The sequence below is a fragment of the Podarcis cretensis genome, assembly GCF_951804945.1.
Source record: "Podarcis cretensis genome assembly, chromosome: 4".
NCBI lineage: Eukaryota > Metazoa > Chordata > Lepidosauria > Squamata > Lacertidae > Podarcis > Podarcis cretensis.
The window spans coordinates 10,071,822-10,091,332 of NC_137173.1; the positions used below are offsets into that span (position 1 = coordinate 10,071,822).

General features: G+C 43.6%; 1 protein-coding gene across 2 annotated transcripts in view; it reads right to left on the bottom strand.

Annotated features, from left to right (window-relative positions):
• The window catches only part of RSF1 (remodeling and spacing factor 1), a 45,404-nt gene that overhangs the window by 14,858 nt on the left and 11,035 nt on the right, over positions 1-19,511 (bottom strand). For both annotated transcript variants that reach the window (XM_079973336.1, XM_079973337.1), the window contains exons 2-7: positions 12,513-12,604; positions 11,455-11,547; positions 8,405-8,610; positions 5,829-5,980; positions 3,418-5,114; positions 333-536 (exon numbers count right to left, since the gene is read on the bottom strand). In XM_079973336.1, the coding sequence (XP_079829462.1) occupies positions 333-536; positions 3,418-5,114; positions 5,829-5,980; positions 8,405-8,610; positions 11,455-11,547; positions 12,513-12,604 (2,444 nt within the window). The remainder of the gene's footprint in view (positions 1-332; positions 537-3,417; positions 5,115-5,828; positions 5,981-8,404; positions 8,611-11,454; positions 11,548-12,512; positions 12,605-19,511) is intronic.

Below are 19,511 nucleotides of genomic sequence, written 5' to 3' on the forward strand. Positions count from 1 at the left end.
CAAATGCACAACATGACTTAGAATTGCTTGTCTGCTTTCGTTTCCCATCTTCGAAGCACCCCACCACTTAAATTCATTCTGCCTTCAAGGTGCAACAGCCTGCAGAAGTGACTGGTCAATTCAGACATCACACCAAAACATGATTTGCACACCCAAACCTGTTTTACTGGTGAAACACGAACCATGCATTGCCAATTCAGACAACATGCCAAGTCATACCTAAACTTCCTTTAACCATAGGTTTGGCATGATGTCTGAATTGAGCCAGTATATCTGTAGAATAAGCATTCTGGCTTTTCTAAGTTTCACTGCTCTTGAAGACAAGAACCTACTAGCTCTGGGTGATTGGGGAGGCCGCATTTCTTGCACGGCTCATCGTCATCAGCAGGCGCAGGTTCTTCCTCTTCCTCCTCCTCTTCCTCCTGATCCTCAGAGTCTTCTTCACTCTCTGAATCATCGCTCTCATCATTGCTCGAATATCTCCACCTACCACGAGTTCGAGTACCAGCCCACCGAACTTTGCTTCGCTGTGACGCCTAGAAACCCAGGGACAAGGGAAACCTCATTGTCTCGGCACCTTGTTACAGTTCCATGCTGAACCATACATTCCCCCAGTTTACATTGCATCAAATAAAAAACAGCCATGCGCAGATTATACAATGCCTTCTGGACATGACAACAGGTGTACTGGGATTCAATGCTAAATGGTTTAGCAGTATAAGAACAAGCCGCAGGGAGCCTCAGGTTCAAACTCCCCCCTCTCCTCCAGTGCAGCTGCAAGGAAACTGTTGCTTCTATTTTAGATTAGTCACTGTTTACCATGCCCCCATAACCCTGAACAGTGCTTGATCTTAACTATGTTCTTTTTTAAAAGAAACAAACCATTGTTAAGATTAACCATAGTTAAGATCAGGGGTCAGCAACCTAAGGCCCATGGGCCAAAAGCGGCCTGCGGAGGTTGTTTGACCGGGCCATGAGCCACCCGCGAACCGAGATGTCCGCTCTCGCGCTGTGCTAAACCGGCACATCTGCGCAGATGCAGACACCGAAAATCATGTGCGTGATCGAGCCCACGGAGGGATCTCTGTGGGACCAATCTGGCCCAGGCTAGATAAACCTTGCTGACCCCTGGTTAAGATTATCCAATTTGTCTAGCTTTAGATGTCACAACAAGCTGCATTTAATCTAAAATTGTAGGGAAAGCTTCCAAACTTCTCCTTAAGCCTATACCGGAGGACAAAGAGGAGCACATGAGTCCAAGGCTCACCAATGCTTGTTGTCATAATGTCAACCAATGATTTAGTGTTATTTCTGAACAAGGCCAATATCACTCTTTAAAAAAACAAAAACCCCAACTCATTTATTCCCTTCCCTTCTGAAGTTACACTACTTTATACCAGCACCCATCATCTGTTCCACACAATCTGATCATATGGCCTGCTGCTGCAAATTAAAATCTAATGATATAAACCCTGCATTTGAAGAGAAAGAGAACAAGTTCTGTCCTTGCGTATGAAATCTTTCTTTTTCAGTCTGGCCTTCAAACAAGGGAAAACCTTCCCTCAGCTGGATTGACGCAGCTGATGAGACCAAAGTGGGAATTCTCATGGAGACAGGAGAAAGACTTGGTTTTCACAGTGAGATACCTCAGATTTAGCTGGAGGCTGGGCTCTCTTCTGAAAACAATTTTGCACCTTGTGGACAGATTGCTCACACAGGACTGGACCACTAGATTGTGCAGAGCAAGGACAGTATCTCTCTGGCACAATCCTAAAACCACACATAGGGAAACATCAAAGTAGAAAGCAGTACCTCTGTCTGACTCTCTGCTTTCAAATCAAATGGGGATAATGAGGCAAATGAGGGCACCACCACCAGGAATCCACTGAGAGTTCCCAGCCAGAGGACATGTAACCCAACCAAGTCTTAGCTGAAGGAGGACAAAGACACTGCCTGTCTCAAAATCTTCCTCTTTTCCTGAAGCTTCCAGCCCTCACCAGGTGTTCCCCACTCACAGTAAACCACTGGGATCATGATGAATTTTACTCTCTTGGCCATAGATTTTGACCTTGTGATGACGTAGCAGCCAGAACATTGTTCTTGCCATTCTCAAACTCAAGTGCTCCTTCCAGTTGTCTTACTGGCATCCCTAATGACTCTTGTATTAACTCTGCAACTTCCTATTCCATTTCTTTCACACGCAAAAATATACAGTGGTGCCTCGCAAGACGAAAAGAATCCGTTCCGCGATTCTCTTCGTCTAGAGGTTTTTTCGTCTTGCGAAGCAAGCCCATTGACGGCTTAGCAGATTAGCGCTATTAGCGGTTTAGCGGCTCATCAGCTTAGCGGATAAGCGGCTTAGAAAAGGGGGGGGGAGGGGAAAAAAGTCGGAAAAACTCGCAAGACATTTTCGTCTTGCGAAGCAAGCCCATAGGGAAATTCATTTTGTGAAGCGCCTCCAAAACGGAAAACCCTTTCGTCTAGCGGGTTTTTCGTCTTGCGAGGCATTCGTCTTGCGGGGCACCACTGTATTCTAGACTCATTTTCTGTACCATTTCCAGGTATCATCAAACACATGACCCTCAACTACTCCAACTTTGCAGAAGGGCAAACGTTTCCCATGCAATAATCACTGTAACTAAATGCAAACTGTATAGCCAGTGTAGAAAACACTAGCTAGTAATAACTGCTATGGCACGAGATATCATTTTAGCCTACCAAAAACTTTTCAACTGATTCACTGAATCAATTAAACCTCTAAATGCTGAAGCCTTACATCAAGCTTTCTTCCATTCACCAATAGCTTCTGCTACATCAGTGTAACATAACATAAACAGTTTCCTGCATCATTTTATTTTTTGCAAAGCTATTGAACTATCTACACCCAACTTCTGAGCCAGCTAGTAACTGTGGGGATCACATGATCACACCTTCTCTGCAGCCATAATTTTTCAGGAGACAGGGAGCTCTATCCAATGCTCACACAATTGGGACTCCCGCTTCCTCTCCTCTTGTGTGTCCCCAAAAATCTACTCCAGAGAATCCCTCAAGTCTCTGGTGCAGATTTTGAGGGTGCACAGGGGAGAAGGGAAAAGGGAACAGTTCCACTGCTTTAGTGGGACCCTGACAGGCAAGCAGAAGCTCTCTATACTGTGTTCTATCACTCCTGCTTCCAGGGATAATGCCTTGTGCTAAAAATGTCAAAACAGAGTAAAAATTAGAATACTGGGTACAGAGCAAGGCCTGCCAATTGAGCAAAACTCTTCCAAACTGTACAGATTAGTATAATGGGGGTGGGGTGGGGGTGGATGGGCAGAAACCAAAATGTCTTAGCATAGATTTGGGTTTCTAAACAACATTAGTGGCCAGCGAAATTCAAAAGACTCAAGGCGCACAGCTCTCATGTGAATATTTTACCTTGCTAGCCTTAGAGTTTATTTCCTTCTCTTGCTTTTTTGAGTCCTCTTTCTTCTCCGGCTTTTGCACAGCAGCTGGTTTTTCTTCCTCCTCCTCACTCCGTTTTTTCTCGGGCTTCTGATCTCGGGTCTCCGCTATTTTGGGAGTGGGCTTAGATATCCGGGGAGACCTCCTTAAAATGCGACCGACACCAACAGCCGCCTCCTCCTCCTTTTCAGAGGCTGCCTTCTGAGTCTTGGGAGGAGGGTCGGTTTTCTTTCTACTCGAGATCCTGATTGTGAGTTTGATCCCATCTTTCTGCCTCTCGGAGGTGATTTCCCTATTCTCCGTTAGCGAACTTTCGTCTTCAGAAATCAGCTTGTATTTACACTTGCTTTTCACAGGCTCTTTTCTAGCCTCAGGAGGTTCCTCGGCAGAACTCTGGGCGTTGCCTAATTTGGGCGTTTCTTTCCCTTCAACTTCAGTGTCCTTCTGCAGCTTAGAATCCTGCCCTGCCTGTACTTTGCATTTATCAGGAAGTGTGCTTTTAGAGACAGAGTCCCCCTTCTCAGCGACCGATTTCTCCGAGGGGAGGGCTGGAGCAGGCGGTGGAGTCACAGCCGCTCTTAGCAACTCTGCCTTCTCCCCGGGTTGACCTTTATTTTTCAGATCCTCGTCAACTGCTGGAGTTGCCTGCTCCTTTGGGGAAGATGCAGTTAAGGATTTATCTGGACATTCCTTGGGAGGTGCCAGGCCATCTTTTGCTTTCATAGGTTCCACTGACTTCTTGAGACAATCATCCATTTTTGAAGGTGCTTCTACGACAGACTCTGAAACCTTACTGTCAAGCAAGCTTTCTTTTCCTTTCGGGCTGGTCTCCTCCTTTAAAGGCACTTTCTGATAAGAAACCTCAGCTACCACACTAGCTACCTCCTTCCCTGTATGCAAAATATTTCTTTCGACATCAGCTGTTCTTACTATCGTGCTAACAGTCTCCAGTATTTTCTCGCTGCTTACACCATTTTCCTCCTTAGGCAGGCTGGAGGAGTCTTCCTTTGTGCCTGGGGAACGTTCCAACTTGTTATTTGGCATGATTTTCTCACTACTAACCTCCCCATTAACAAGACATTTCCCATCGGTAATTGTAGGGACTCTCTTAAACGTCTCTTCCTCTTGTTTCCCTTCCTCCTTCAAGACATCCTTCGTTGGGGTAATACATTTTCGCAAGGGCCCTTTTAATGGGCTGTCGTAATCATCAGTCAGCTTAATCTCTCGCTTTTTCAGTGGAATCTTTGCCTGCTGGTCATTTTTTAGTTTCTCGCTTTCTTCCACACTTCGCTCCACCACTTCCTGGGGAGCTTTGACATTGACACAGAACTCTATCCTCTCGGGCTCGTGAACAGTTACCTCTGCATTGCTATTTACATCTTTCAAGTCTTTTGGCTCTAGCTTATTTTCCTTCACCTCCACTTTAACGGGCTTAACATTTTCTTTAAAAGAGTCCCTTTCTTCTTTGGTAATCTGCATTTCCCCATTGTTTTCCAAAGGTTTATCTAACTTCACTATAACTGGCAGCTTTATGATTTCTCTCTCTTGCACTTTTTCTAATTTTATCTTGTTTTCCTCTTCCGAAACTGCTGGAGGTGGAAGGCTTTCCAACTGTTTTGGCAGCTCCTCTTTTATCTCTTCTTTTTCTTCTTTGACCTTCAAGTCACTTTCTGTTTCATTTAAAAGAAAAAAGAGCAAAGTAAAGCAATGTTACAATCATCGTAAGCCAAATGATTCTCCCCACCCTCAGTACTACACAACTTTTGAAGCATTTAGCTTTTCCAGGCACTGAACACATGAATGCTAAATATCAGCTCATGTCGAAACAAAAATGGCTCCAATGGTACTTTACTCTGAGTGAACGTTTCGGTACAGCAAAAAATCACTGGGCAAATCTATGTAACAAATATAACCTGGTTTCATTCCAATTCAACTGTCCTGGCTATCCCCTCAAGAAAACCCTGAAAACTATAGTTTTGTGCTATTCTGAGAAATCTCCATTACTATCTTACTTCCCCTGTATGGAATTACAATTCTCAAGGCCCTGCAGGAAGAGTGAATGATTGCTTTACTATTTGAAGTCTGCAGAAGAGAGCTAGGAAGGGCCAAAAGGCTTGCAAGTCCAATGGCGGCACCTCCTTAGAAGAATGCTTTCCCCAGAGAGGCTTGCCTGGTACCCATCCTAATGTCACTTTAATAGCAGCAATACTTAAAAAAAAATCTTCTCAAGTTTTTTTTAGGTTAAATGGCTTCCAATTTTGAATCACGCCCACATTTGCAGCACATCCCTCAAAATAGTCCCTCAAAATAAATCCCTCAAAATAGTCAACACTGAGCATGATTAATGCAAAAGATCCCTTGCAAGGTAAGAATAGCAGCAAGACCTTGGGTTGACGTTTCTTCGCCCTTTTTGGCCTCTTCACCTTCAATACTAGGGCTCTCCCGTGACGAATTATCCTGCTGCTGTTTTTTTAATAGTTCGGGATCAATTTGTGCTTTGAGGAGTTCCAGAGTTTCAGCCAGCTCATTTCGGCTTCTGGATAAACAAAAAACAAAAAAACGCATCAAGCCCCAGAACCTTGCCAGCCTTGTGTAATATCCCACACTTGTGCAAACCAGACTGCACGCATTCTGCTTTGCCAGCATCAGCAGGAAAATGAAGAGTAAATAAACGGTACAGGACTATGTCTGGAAAACCATGGGTGCAGCCCCCGCAACTGCCCCTTCCCCCTAAGGAATTTCACAGACACCTATCACTGCTATAGGGAACCACTTGCACTTTTGTACTCTCAGCAGTCAGTACACCAGTTCCCACCCTCCTCTCACACCTACCTGCAAGCATAGCAGAACTGTCAGGGAACTGACATCAAAAGGAGAAACGGAGGCAGGGCACCAGAGCGATGCCGGGGAGGGAACCAGCAGAGGGGAAGGATTTCAGCGTGACACCAATGGAGAGGAGAGGGAGATGGAGGAGGCGGTGTCAGGGCTCCAAGACCCTTCAAGCGAAACTAGCGGAGTGAGTGCTGGCACGCCCCTGCCTTCCCCTTACTTGCGCAGACGCGTTCCGCGCAGAGAACACAGGAGGAGACTTGGGGTCAAACAGCTTTTATGCTGGAAGAGATTCAAGAAACGCCCATTGACGGATTCTGCAAGTGACTAACAGGTCACGGAGGGTGAGCTCTAACCCTAAACCAAGTCGAGCAAACGATCTAATTGAACTGAAGGCAATTTACGCACAAGTAACCCCCTTACAACCATTACAAGAACCAAGGAATAGCCACACATAGCAAGCCTGGAACAAAAGGAACATAGGCATACAAAAAGGAGCAATGGCCAGCACTGCAGCACATATTCACCACAGCCCATATTCAGGGCCACATCCCCAGACCTAAGAATAGTCTGCTAGATCAGGCCAAAGGCCCACTGAGTCCAGCATCCTGTTCTCACAGTGGCTAACCAGATGCCTGCGGGAAACCAGGGAACAAAACAGGAACACAAGGGCCCTCGCCCCCCCTCTAGTAGTTTCCAGCAACTTGTATTAGCATTACTGCCTGTGGAAATAGAGCATAGCCATCTTGGCTGGCAGCCGTCAATTTCCTAATCCTTTTTTTAAAGTCTCCCAAGTTGATGGCCATCGCTGCCTCCTGGGGGAGCAGTTTCATGGTTTGACATCGTGCTGCATGAAGAAGTACAGTGGTGCCTCGCAAGACAAAATTAATCCATTCCGTGAGGCTCTTCGTATAGCGGTTTTTTCATCTTGCGAAGCAAGCCCATTGACAGCTTAACAGATTAGCGCTATTAGCGGTTTAGCGGCTTTTAGCGGATCAGCTGATAAGCGGCTTATCAGCGGATCAGCTGATAAGCGGCTTAGGGCTTAGGAAAAGGGGGGGAAAAGGAAAAAAAAAACCCGCAGGAACTTGCAAGACATTTTCGTCTTGCGAAGCAAGCCCATAGGGAAATTCGTTTTGCGAAGCGCCTCCAAAACAGAAAACCCTTTCGTCTAGCGGGTTTTCCGTCTTGCGAGGCGTTCATCTTGCGTGGCACCACTGTATTTTATCTGTCCTAACATTCATCTTCACTGGGTGCCCATGAGTTCCAATGTTATGAGAGAGCTCTAAAGTTATGTTATGCCATGCATAATTTGATCAACTTTTATAATGTTACATAAGGGACGCAGGTGGCGCTGTGGGTTAAACCACAGAGCCTAAGGCTTGCTGATCAGAAGGTTGGCAGTTCAAATCCCTGCAACGGGGTGAGCTCCCGTTGCTCGGCCCCTGCTCCTGCCAACCTAGCAGTTCAAAAGCACATCAAAGTGCAAGTAGATAAATAGGTACCGCTCCAGTGGGAAGGTAAACGGCGTTTTCGTGCACTGCTCTGGTTCGCCAGAAGCGGCTTAGTCATGCTGGCCACATGGCCCGGAAGCTGTATGCTGGCTCCCTCGGCCAATAAAGCGAGATGAGTGCCGCAACCCCCGAGTCTGCCACGACTGGACTTAATGGTCAGGGGTCCCTTTACCTTTATAATATTACATCTTACTCGCCTCTTCTCCCCCCTTTTTATTAATTAAAACAAGTCATAGCAATATATTTCAAACAGAATATTAAAAAAATCATACAACTCTGTCCGCTGCCAAAATGTTATAATATGATCATAATAAGCTCCAGCTTTTTCTCTAAACTAAAAGTCCCAAGTACTGCAACTTTTCTTCATAGGGAAATTGCTCCAATCTCTTGGATCATTTTGGCGGCCCTTTTCTGAACCACCACTTTGTAAGCTTTTGGCTTTGTTTCAGGTGCAGCACTAAACCATCGCAAAGATGTACGTGTTGCTGTAAATATTTCCTTATGCACAGTGAGTCAGAGAGAACATTTAAAAAATCTAATCTAATAAATGAACCTGAGAGAGGCGCTTCTTCTAAAGTCAACGTAACGGCGTTGTGTCTGGGTAAAAAGAACAATACCTGACAATGCACTTCCACGAAGACCCATCTTGATCATCTTGCTCTTCGACATACACCCTAACATTATGGTCTTGATCCAGCTGGTACCAGTAGGTCAGCCCATCTTTGTCTCTGCCAATCGGCTGAAGGCGCATAGCATCTGCATCTTCCTCATTAATGATATTCTTAAATTTCAGATTGTCATCAAACTGGCACTCACAAAGGTACTAAAGAAAAGGGAAGGGGGGAGAGAAAGAGCACATCACACTAATGTTGGAAACACCAAAGAAACACTTTCTGCTGATGCACCAGCAAGAGACTAATTTGCAAAAACAGTAATTGAAGGGCTTGATTTAAGAAATTGTTGGGGAGGGGCCACAGCTCAGATGGCAGGGCCCTTGCTCTGTATTAAGAAGGACTCAGATTTAATCTCTAGCATTGCTATAAATGAGAGAGGGCTGAGAAAGGCTTGTGCTTGAGACTTTGGAGACCTGATACGAAGCAGAGGTAATTATAAGTAGGTACCAAAGCAAGCGGGACGCAGGTGGCGCTGTGGGTAAAACCTCAGCGCCTAGGACTTGCCGATCGCATGGTCGGCTGTTCGAATCCCCGCGGCGGGGTGAGCTCCCGTCGTTCGGTCCCAGCTCCTGCCCACCTAGCAGTTCGAAAGCACCCTTAAGCGCAAGTAGATAAATAGATACCGCTTTATAGCGGGAAGGTAAATGGCGTTCCATGTGCTGCGCTGGCTCGCCAGATGAAGCTTGTCACGCTGGCCACGTGACCCAGAAGTTTCTGCGGACAGCGCTGGCTCCCGGCCTCTAGAGTGAGATGAGCGCACAACCCTAGAGTCTGTCAAGACTGGCCCGTACGGGCAGGGGTACCTTTACCTTTACCTTTACCTTTACCAAAGCAAGCGGTCTTCAGTGGTTCCGCCTCACCATCTCTTTTTAAAAGGGACGTTTTGAATCCACCACTGCATTTTCTGTAGTTCTGGAGTAGCGTATAAAGGTAGCTTTTTAAATGAATGATACCCACCCACCATGTAGCCACCTGTGCAGTGGTGGGAGAAATGGCTATGGGAGCTGGGCACGTTTAGCCTGGAGAAGAGGAGGTTAAGGGGTGATATGATAGCCATGTTCAAATATATAAAAGGATGTCACATAGAGGAGGGAGAACGGTTGTTTTCTGCTGCTGCAGAGAAGCGGACACGGAACAATGGCTCCAAACTACAAGAAAGAAGATTCCACCTAAACATTAGGAAGAACTTCCTGACAGTAAGAGCTGTTGGACAGTGGAATTTGCTGCCAAGGAGTGTGGTGGAGTCTCCTTCTTTGGAGGTCTTTAAGCAGAGGCTTGACAACCATATGTCAGGAGTGCTCTGATGGTGTTTCCTGCTTGGCAGGGGGTTGGACTCAATGGCCCTTGTGGTCTCTTCCAACTCTATGATTCTATGATTCTAAGACAACCCGTTATTGTGACAGCCCTCTCTCACAGGGGTCACCAGGGCATTTTCAAGCCCAAAATGGTTGGGGACCAAGTCCCATAGCATTCTACCTACAACCATACCAGACCTCCTTATACTTTAACATAAACAATGGAGGTCATTCTCAAGTGCCTGCAGTTAAGACTGGTGGAAACCAATGAGGCCTTTAATTGCTGTGTCCCACACTGCTGGGATGCTTTATCATCTGGGGCATGGGTAGGCAAACTAAGGCCCGGGGGCCAGATCCGGCCCAATCACCTTCTAAATCCGGCTTGTGGACAGTCTGGGAATCTGCGTGTTTTTACATGAGTAGAATGTGTCCTTTTATTCAAAATGCACCTCTGGGTTATTTGTGGGGCCTGCCTGGTGTTTTCACATGAGTAGAATGTGTGCTTTCTTTTCTTTTCCCTTGAACTATCAATTCTTTATTGATTAAAAGATCTGCATATCTATACAAACATAATGTATTATCTCTTAACAGGTAAAAAAAAGAATGCGTGCTTTCATTTAAAATGCATCTCTGGGTTATTTGTGGGGCCTGCCTGGTGTTTTTACATGAGTAGAATATGTGCTTTTATTTAAAATGCATCTCTGGGTTATTTGTGGGACATAGGAATTCATTCATCCCCCCCCCCCATATAGTCCAGCCCTCCACAAGGTCTGAGGGACAGTGGACCGGCTCCTTGCTGAAAAAGTCTTCTGACCCCTGATCTGGAGTCTGGCAGGTGCTGTTGGTTTATGTCTTTTGGAAGGCATATATGTTCTCCTCTGAGCTGTTCTTATTGAGCTACTATCAGTTTTGGTTCCATTTAATGTTTTTGTTGTTGTTTTGTTTATTTATTGTGGCTGTATTTATTGTGTTTCGTTGTACATTTTCATCTTGAAAGCTGCCTCGAGAGGGCTTTTGCCCTTAAAGGCAGCCTTAAAACATTTTAAATACATTAAATTGAATTCACTAAACCAAGGTTCTAACTCACAGGGTTGTTGTGTAAGGATTATTGAGATTATGTTTATGAAGCACTCTACTCTCAAGCACTGCATACATTAAATGATCCACTAGCTTTTCAATATACCAGTAAACAATAAATATATATATAATCTTTCCTTGTAGTTGTTTCTTTTAATGAAATGCGAAGTATAGGAGAGCTGGAACACCCAACAGTCACAAAAATAAAATCTACTGAGAATCTGCACTCAATTTGCTCAGATAGAATTCGGAAATGATTTTCTGTTATCAGTGCATATACAGAAACTGAACTATATCAAACAAAGTGCTGAATAACAATATTTCTAGAGCCTCTCATAATTTTTGCATGGTAAGTATTTATATAAAGGCTCAGTTTGGACTATCTTCCAAACTATGACTAGCATTAACCTCAAAACCATAGTTTGCACCCACTCAAACCATGGTTTGGAGCTAGGTCAACCCAGAAACAGTGCAGGAAATTGGAAAATGTGAGGGAACTGTGAAGGGTGGGGATGCATAAGCCCATTATAAACTCATAATGGTATAAATGGTGTTTGGAGGATTATCAGTATCATCACAGGTATTCCAGAAAACTATCACGTGAGTCGAAGACAATAGTACCTTCAATATTCCCAATTTGCATTCCATGCTCATTTCAAAGTATCCTTTTTTCTCCATTTCCCATGCCCAGGTGCTGTTGAATTCTTGACACATCTGAAAGGAAAATGGTTTAAATTAAGTACGAAGTGATCTCCCATCATGGCACCCATACTCAATGAAGTGTTACCTAAAGTTTCAGTTTTTGTAGGAATAAAACAGGAAGTGGTAAAAGAAGAGGGATGTGGATTGCTATTAAACTAACAATATGGGGGACCTAGGATGGGTATTTATTTATTTATTTATTTATTTGACTTATAGTCTGCTTTTTGAGAACACGCGCTACAAAGCAGTTCACAACACGTATAAAAATACAAATTCAAACACAAAAAAAACACTTTTGAATCCATTCAGAAACAATACTAAAATCTAAACACCAGTACAGAGATGAAACAGAAACAATAAAATTCAGCCGGATACAGACAGCAAGAGCCCTATTAATCAGAGAAAATAACCATCATAGAATCAGTGTCCTGTAAAGCTGGAAGGGACCCCAAGGCTCACCAAGTCCAACCTTTTGCAATGCTGGAACACAACTAAAGAATCCCTGACAGATGGTCATCCAACCTGTGTTTAGTCCCATTTAAAGGATGTGATGGATGAGACCAGCCCAACCTTAGAAAGAACTGACTACCATAATTGCGGCACCGCCACTGAGAAGGCCCTACTAAAGGTTCCCATCTGCCTGATAGGCTTCACCACCAGACACCGGCAGGGGTGGGAACATAAACACACCGCCCCAGAGACCAAATATGAAAAACTGGAATACACAGAAGTCTTTCATAACAATCATTTAAATGAATTGTATTATAAGGACGTTGATTTTTGTGTGCTCTGGAAATTCCTTAAAATTATTTCTGGATGGTAGTGATTACATCTGCACACTATATCTAATATTAAACAATACAAAAACAAAAATTGGCACAGACACCTCCTATTTCTGGCCATGGTATTGGGGGTTCCCAACATCATATATCACCCAATAGTAGAGTTTCAAAGCATCCAATGTAAAAACAACTTGCCTTGATCAAGTATTTTTCCCAGCGATCTGCTGTGACGGATTTTCCGATCTTCCTCATCAGTTTCAGGTGAAGTTCTACCAGCTCTCTGGGAACTACAAACAAGAAGGGAAGGGAGTTTAAAAACAAATAAGCAACTAGGTTCTAAATGCTAGACGTAAGCGCAAATTCAAGAGAAAGACAAACGTTCAATGTTAACTAATCCACAGAGCCAAAATATTAAAATAGTATGCTCACACTCATACACACAGTAAAAACTGCATGGTCTGAACATCGTAATAGATCAGGGTGTAACAAAAGGCATACTATAATCCCAACAGTGAACTACCAACCAATTTCCTGTCAACCACCTTGCACCTGCAGGGTGGCTAGGATTCTTACAAAGAATGTGAAACAAGGTGAGCTGTTGCATCAGGGCACTTCTTATCAAGGCGCTTGTTATATTCTTACTTGGAAAAGCTTAACAAAGATTACGAATGTCATAACTATTAAGAGGCTATCTTACTATTTCTCCATTTGCACTGCTGGACCAGGTAGATTCTAGAAAAAGAAGATTGCGCAGGTTCTCATCTACCTTGGAATCTAGGTAGCCATATGCTAAATTTCGATTTTACACCTTAGATGGGGTTAATTATTAAGGATTTATAAAAGAACTTAACATCTTTTCCTTTGTTCATAGAGTGTCTCTCTCTCTCTCTCAATTCACATATGAGCCAGGAGCAAACTACAGTGGCACCTAGTGGCAGAACGGAGCAACACCCATGCAGGCAGATCTGAAAAGGTGCTGAGATGGGCAGCCTGATACAGACCTGGAAAAATATCACAGCTGCCCTATCCTTTGGGAAGCCAGCCTTGCACAAGAGCTATTTATCCCTCATGTTTTAACTTTCAAAAAACGGCATAAGCATTTTTATAACGTTTTAGAACTGCTTTCAAACTAGAATGCTACATGCTTGCTTTCTCCCACCCTGGAGGGTAGGACTCGAGGCAATGGCTTCAAGTTACAAGAAAGGAGATTCCGACTAAACATTCGGCAAAACTTTCTGATCGTAAGAGCTGTTCGGCAGTGGAACAGATTCCCACAAGAGGTGGTGGACTCTCCTTCCTTGGAGGTTTTTAAGCAGAGGTTGGATGGCCATGTGTCATGGATGCTTGAGCTGAGATTCCTGCACTGCAGGGGGGTTGGACTCCCTTGGGTCCCTTCCAGCTCTAAGATTCTATAATCTTAAAGAGGTTCACACATTGCTTCGTGAAATTTGTGCTGGAGCAACCAAAATTCTTTGCACTACTGCAATGCGCTCTCCGTGGGGCTACCTTTGAAGGCGACTCGGAAACTGCAATTAATCCAGAATGCGGCAGCCATACTGGTGACTGGGAGCAGCCACCGAGGCCATATAACACTGGTCCTGAAAGATCTTTATTGGCTCCCAGTACGTTTCCGAGCACAATTCAAAGTGTTGGTGCTGACCTTTAAATCCTTAAACGGCCTGGGTCCTGTATACCTGAAGGAGCGTCTCCACCCCCATCATCCAGCTGAGGTCCAGCCCCAAGGGCCCTCTGGCGGTTCCCTCGCTGCAAGAAGTGAGGTTACAGGGAACCAGGCAGAGGGCCTTCTCGGTAGTGGCGCCTGCCCTGTGGAATTCCCTCCCAGCAGATGTCAAGGCAATAAACAACTATTTTACTTTTAAAAGACAACTGAAGGCGGCCCTGTTTAGGGAAGTTTTTAAAGTCTGACACTGTATTGTTTTTAATATTTTGTTGGAAGCCGCCCAGAGTGGCTGGGGAAACCCAGCCAGATGGGCGGGGTATGTATGTATGTATGTATGTATGTATAAATAAATAAATAAATATTATTATTATTATTATTATTTGCTTGGAAGTCTTTGCTTAGAAAGTCAACCAAAGAACAGCCTGGAATGCTGCACACTAGTCAAAATACATTCTTTGCTGGTGTTTCAGTAAGCTAGTGGTTTAGTTGATCTTGTACTTGCTTGTCAGAGAGGGTGGGAATGCAGGCAACAACAGCCAGTTGTTAGACAATTGGGAGGAGGGAAGAAAGGGAGGAATTTGGGGGAAGTGGTCAAATAGCTGGCTTCATTAGAATAATAAGGGCAAGAAAAATGAAGAGAGAGAAAACCAAATAGGTGAGGAAGGGAGGGGCTATTGGGTTCACTATGTTTAGTGAGCCCTATTTAAGAGGATAATTGGGAGGAATTAAAAAGAAAGGAAACAAGACTAGAAGAGACAGTACAAGTGCCTGGCACAGATCCCAAAGAAGGTGTAGCACCCTGCTTGTGGTTAACGCTTAGCTGGAATGAAATATTCAACGCAGCAATAGAGAAATTAAAATAATAATTTATTTGTCAGACAAATAAATGAGAGGCACAGTGGTATATGGTTACCAAGCTCTGGCCTGGCCTCTTGCCATTCTGGCCAGCACTTATATTTCTTTAATCCAGCCCCCTTGCTCCTCCTGTGGCTGCCTCTGTCCAATCAGCCTGGTTGAAATTCCTATTGGTTGTTTGCTAGAACCAATCACAAAAGATACACCCATTTCCTTCTGCCCTTTTATGGGAAACAAAAAGCTATATATTCTTCTATCTATAAATGACAAATAAGTAGTTACATGTGTCTCAACAAGGAACCTTAATTACCAGCTCACCTCTTGCCCTCCTTGCCCTATTGCCCTCCAAAACAAATGGTTAATCTTAAATTTTTATCTTAAACAGATGTCAAGGGTCATCATTGAAAGATCTCCTTCCTTTGGAGGTCTCTAAACAAAAGCTTGACAACCATATGTGTGCTTTAATGATGTTTCCTGCTTAGCAAGGGGGGCTGGGCTGGTGGCTGATGGCCCCTGTGATCTCTTCCAACTATATGAAATAAGAATCTAGCATAAGGATTTAACATTTCTTTCTTTCTAAATCCTTTGCATAATTACATTTAAGCCAATATATTTAATACATAACATAAATAACCTTTTAAAAGGAAAAGAAATCTTAAAAGGATCTCAGTTTAAGAAAGAAACAACTTTAGAAAAAGACTTCCCAAAATACTCTCTTCCTTTCTGCCAGCTAGATGCTTTTCCATTGCTCTTGACCTTTGAACCTTAGGAAAATATGGCTCAAGTTTAATGGGAGGCACATGGTTTTATTTTACTATTTACCCACTCTTAATTATGTTTTCTCAGCCTTCTTATATCTTCTGTAATATGTAGGGTCAGTGTCCTCGCTCTCAGCCTGTAATTCCCTTTTTGACTTTGAGAATTGTTTTCTGCTATAAATCAGGGGGGGCCCCTTGTCTAGGAGGAAAAACATTGCCAAGATTCTTAGGCAGCTGGTCTTCTGCCTGGCATAAACATTTGAAAATCTTTAAGCTCATTTTAAGATACAGGCCCTGATCAAAATATAAGCTTGATAAAAATGCAGGCTTATGATTAGATGCCTCAAAGGAAAGCCAGGGAGGAGAAATGAGGGGTAAATAGCAACAAAGCAGCAGAGGCAACATTCAAAGCTTGCTCATCCATTATTATTATTTTTCCATGGCTCACCAACACTGAAGACAATGCAGAATGCAAAAGCCTCACTAGGGTTATGCCCACGTCGAAAAGTAGTAAGAAAGTTACAGAACTGTTCTTCAGGTGAGATGTGAAGCAAAATAGAAAAGGGGGCAGGTGAGAAAATGGAGGCTGGAATGAAAGTCCCAAAGTAAGCAATTTGTCAGTCTTAAAATGGAGAGAAGGAATAATTAAGGGAGGCTTAATAGTCTGGTCTGCTAGGTGCAAAACAGGTTTCAGGTTGGACCAAAACCAACTGGGACGAATAATCAACAATGGCTGTCCAGATAAGATAGAATCATTTTAAATATGCAATCTCAGTGGCCTTCTTATCCACAGTCAAAATAAGAAGCACAAGGCAGGCTCAAACACCCCTTCTGAACAAATTCTCTTTTCCTTTTTCAGTGTTCATCACACCAAGGTTAACACCATGGTTGTCTTTATCTTCAATTTGCAACCAACTGGTGCTGGCAGAATTAATGCTGAAAATGGGGGGGGGGGATTTTATGCCGGTGAAAGAGAGCAAAGCAAAAGTAGGGAAACTTTTCAGCCCGGTGGGCTGGATCTTCATCACCCCTCAACATCTGACAGGCCAACTGGACAAGCTGGCACAGTAGGATTAATCCCTATGCTCACCAGCTAATGAGTGGAGGACTGAATTTTGGTCTTTGCAGGGATCAGGTGGCACTGTGGGTTAAAGCCTCAGCGCCTAGGGCTTGCCGATCGAAAGGTCGGCGGTTCGAATCCCTGCGGCGGGGTGCGCTCCTGCTGCTCGGTCCCAGCGCCTGCCAACCTAGCAGTTCAAAAGCACCTCCGGGTGCAAGTAGATAAATAGGGACCGCTTACCAGCGGGAAGGTAAACGGCGTTTCCGTGTGCGGCTCTGGCTCTGGCTCTGGCCAGAGTAGCGATGTCACGCTGGCCACGTGACCCGGAAGTGTCTCCGGACAGCACTGGCCCCTGGCCTCTTAAGTGAGATGGGCGCACAACCCCAGAGTCTGTCAAGACTGGCCCGTACGGGCAGGGGTACCTTTACCTTTACCTTACTTCATCAGTGCACCCCACATGGGAACACTGGGAAGGCAAATCCCAGCAGGACTGAATCGTCCCCTGCCCAGTGGCAGCAGCTGACAGTTGGGTGTGGTTTTGAAGAAATGAACTTGAGGGCAAAATGGAACTACCTGGCAGGTGAACACTTTGTCTGCGGGCCAGAGCAACGGGAGGAAACAAGTGTGCTCACCACAAACTCCTCATCTCTTGTATGTCGTGAAGAGAGTGGGAAATGATAGCTCTTTAGTGGGCCTGAGTTTCCATATTTAAAATGACTTGAGAGCAACATACAATAGGTAATGTTCTCTGAAGTGTTACAGTCTGTTTTCCAAAGATGAAACTGCTGGTAAAATCAGAGCACAGAATAAGTGAAGTGGAATACTACAAATCAAAGAGTTGTCAAGTGCTGGTGAGTTACAGGGAAGCCGAGTGGGCATCTGCTAAGAAAGTCAGAATTGTGCTGGCGCTTCAGAAGCAGGTGAATGGCATAACACAGTAAGCTCAGAACACAAATATACGGCAAAATTTATTGCAAATATACACTCATCCAAATAAAACGAGGTAAGGTAGAATGATGTAATTCTCATTTATTACTATTGTAAACACACAACTCAATTCTATACCTCTGTGCTCTGCATAAGAAACATCAACTACATCTAGAATTTCACAGCCTTTTCAAACCACTGTTTACAATTGTTTATTGGTGTACTTATGTGCGTTTCTTATGACTCTTGGTCATTTTGGTTGCCTTTCATGGCCTCTTTTCCAGTTCTAAAATATCCTACAACGGGTTATTGACCAAATCACTGAGGCTCTTAAAATTTCCCACAACCGTCTCAGTTTCCCCTAGACAGATGGAAAATATTTATTTATTTTATTTAAATGTATCTTGATGCCACTTACCACTGCAAAAATTATCAGGTAGTTTACAAAACAGAAATAAAACATCAACACTGCTCATCTACAAATGAAAAGAAAGAAACCAAATGAAAAACAGCACAGCTGCACTAAAAAGGGCTTACATGGCTGGTATACATAAGGAGAAGGAACTTCCATGCTCCTTACAATTTGCTTCAGAACTACTTTCAGCCCATTCAGCCTGGCGCACAAGTGGGTCATTTACAGAGTCATGTGCAAAATTGGATCACACTACAAATATCTTCATTCAGGAGGGAGAGTCGGCACTTAACTAACATTAATAGCAACTGGGAAGCTACTGGCAAAACACAAGAGAGACAGTGTTTGTTTGGTTGTGATGTCTTCCAAAAAACATGATACTTTAGGTAGAGATTACATGTGAGTCCTTCCTTACAGTGTGCTGCCCCCATGCTGCAAATGGAGGACCTGCTGGGAGGTAGTGCACATGCAATGCATGCAATCACAAGCTCAAACTCTGCACAGTGTTGCTTTTGCAAATTACCCACAGCCCCTCACTTTGTGCCTGATATTTTTCTATAAAGCCTGCACAGTGAATGAATATAGTTTTCTAGGAAATTTTAAACCCAAGACATAATGATTGTTGGGGAACCCAAAATACTGCAAACCTTTTAACAGCCTGCTCAAAAATCTCCTTTGTCCACGGGGCTACCAAGGTACTAACTAAGAGGGATGGGCAAATCTCTCAATGTTGGTTTCTCATTTTACCAATCTTAATTAAGTTTTAATTTACCCTATTCTGACATCTGTTCATACAGTTCATCTGTCCTCATGAAAATGTATCACGATTTTAGTGTGCATTTCCCTAATATACAGTTTTAAATCTCTAAGCAATTTACAATACATTTCCACACATAGTTTCCCCTAACATACTGTATTTCACTGAGTAGTCATCAGCATTGCTTAATAGCCGCACTCCCATTTTTTGACCCCTAAAATCGGTCCCAAAGCACTCATCACATAATATGAAAAAGCAACAATTAACAATCCAATCTACTCTTTTCACCTTAGATATCAGTGACTAATGAATAATCTGTGAGAGGTAAAGATTTTTAAATTTAAATTTAACTTTTAAGAATTAAATTTATTTATTTATTGAATTCCTATGCCGCCCATTCATTCAAGGATCACAGATTGGTTTACAATATAAAACCAGAAACATGCATGACATAGTAGCATCACTAAATCATCTACCTTCATTGCATCTGGAATAAAAAAAATACACCCTACTAAACATTATATGCTTCATTCTCACCATGGTGTGAAAAAAAATTATAAGGGGCTTCTCTAACTGAATTTGTGCCTGTACAAATCCTCCACAAAATTTGAGGACCACAAAAAGAACATTAGTCTGTGCTTTTCACCAGCATACTATTCTACAAATGGACTACACTTTGAGGTATGGAAAAGCAAATAATCCAGTGAGACTTCAACTGCAGCCTGAAGCAGCTCAGTGCAAGTC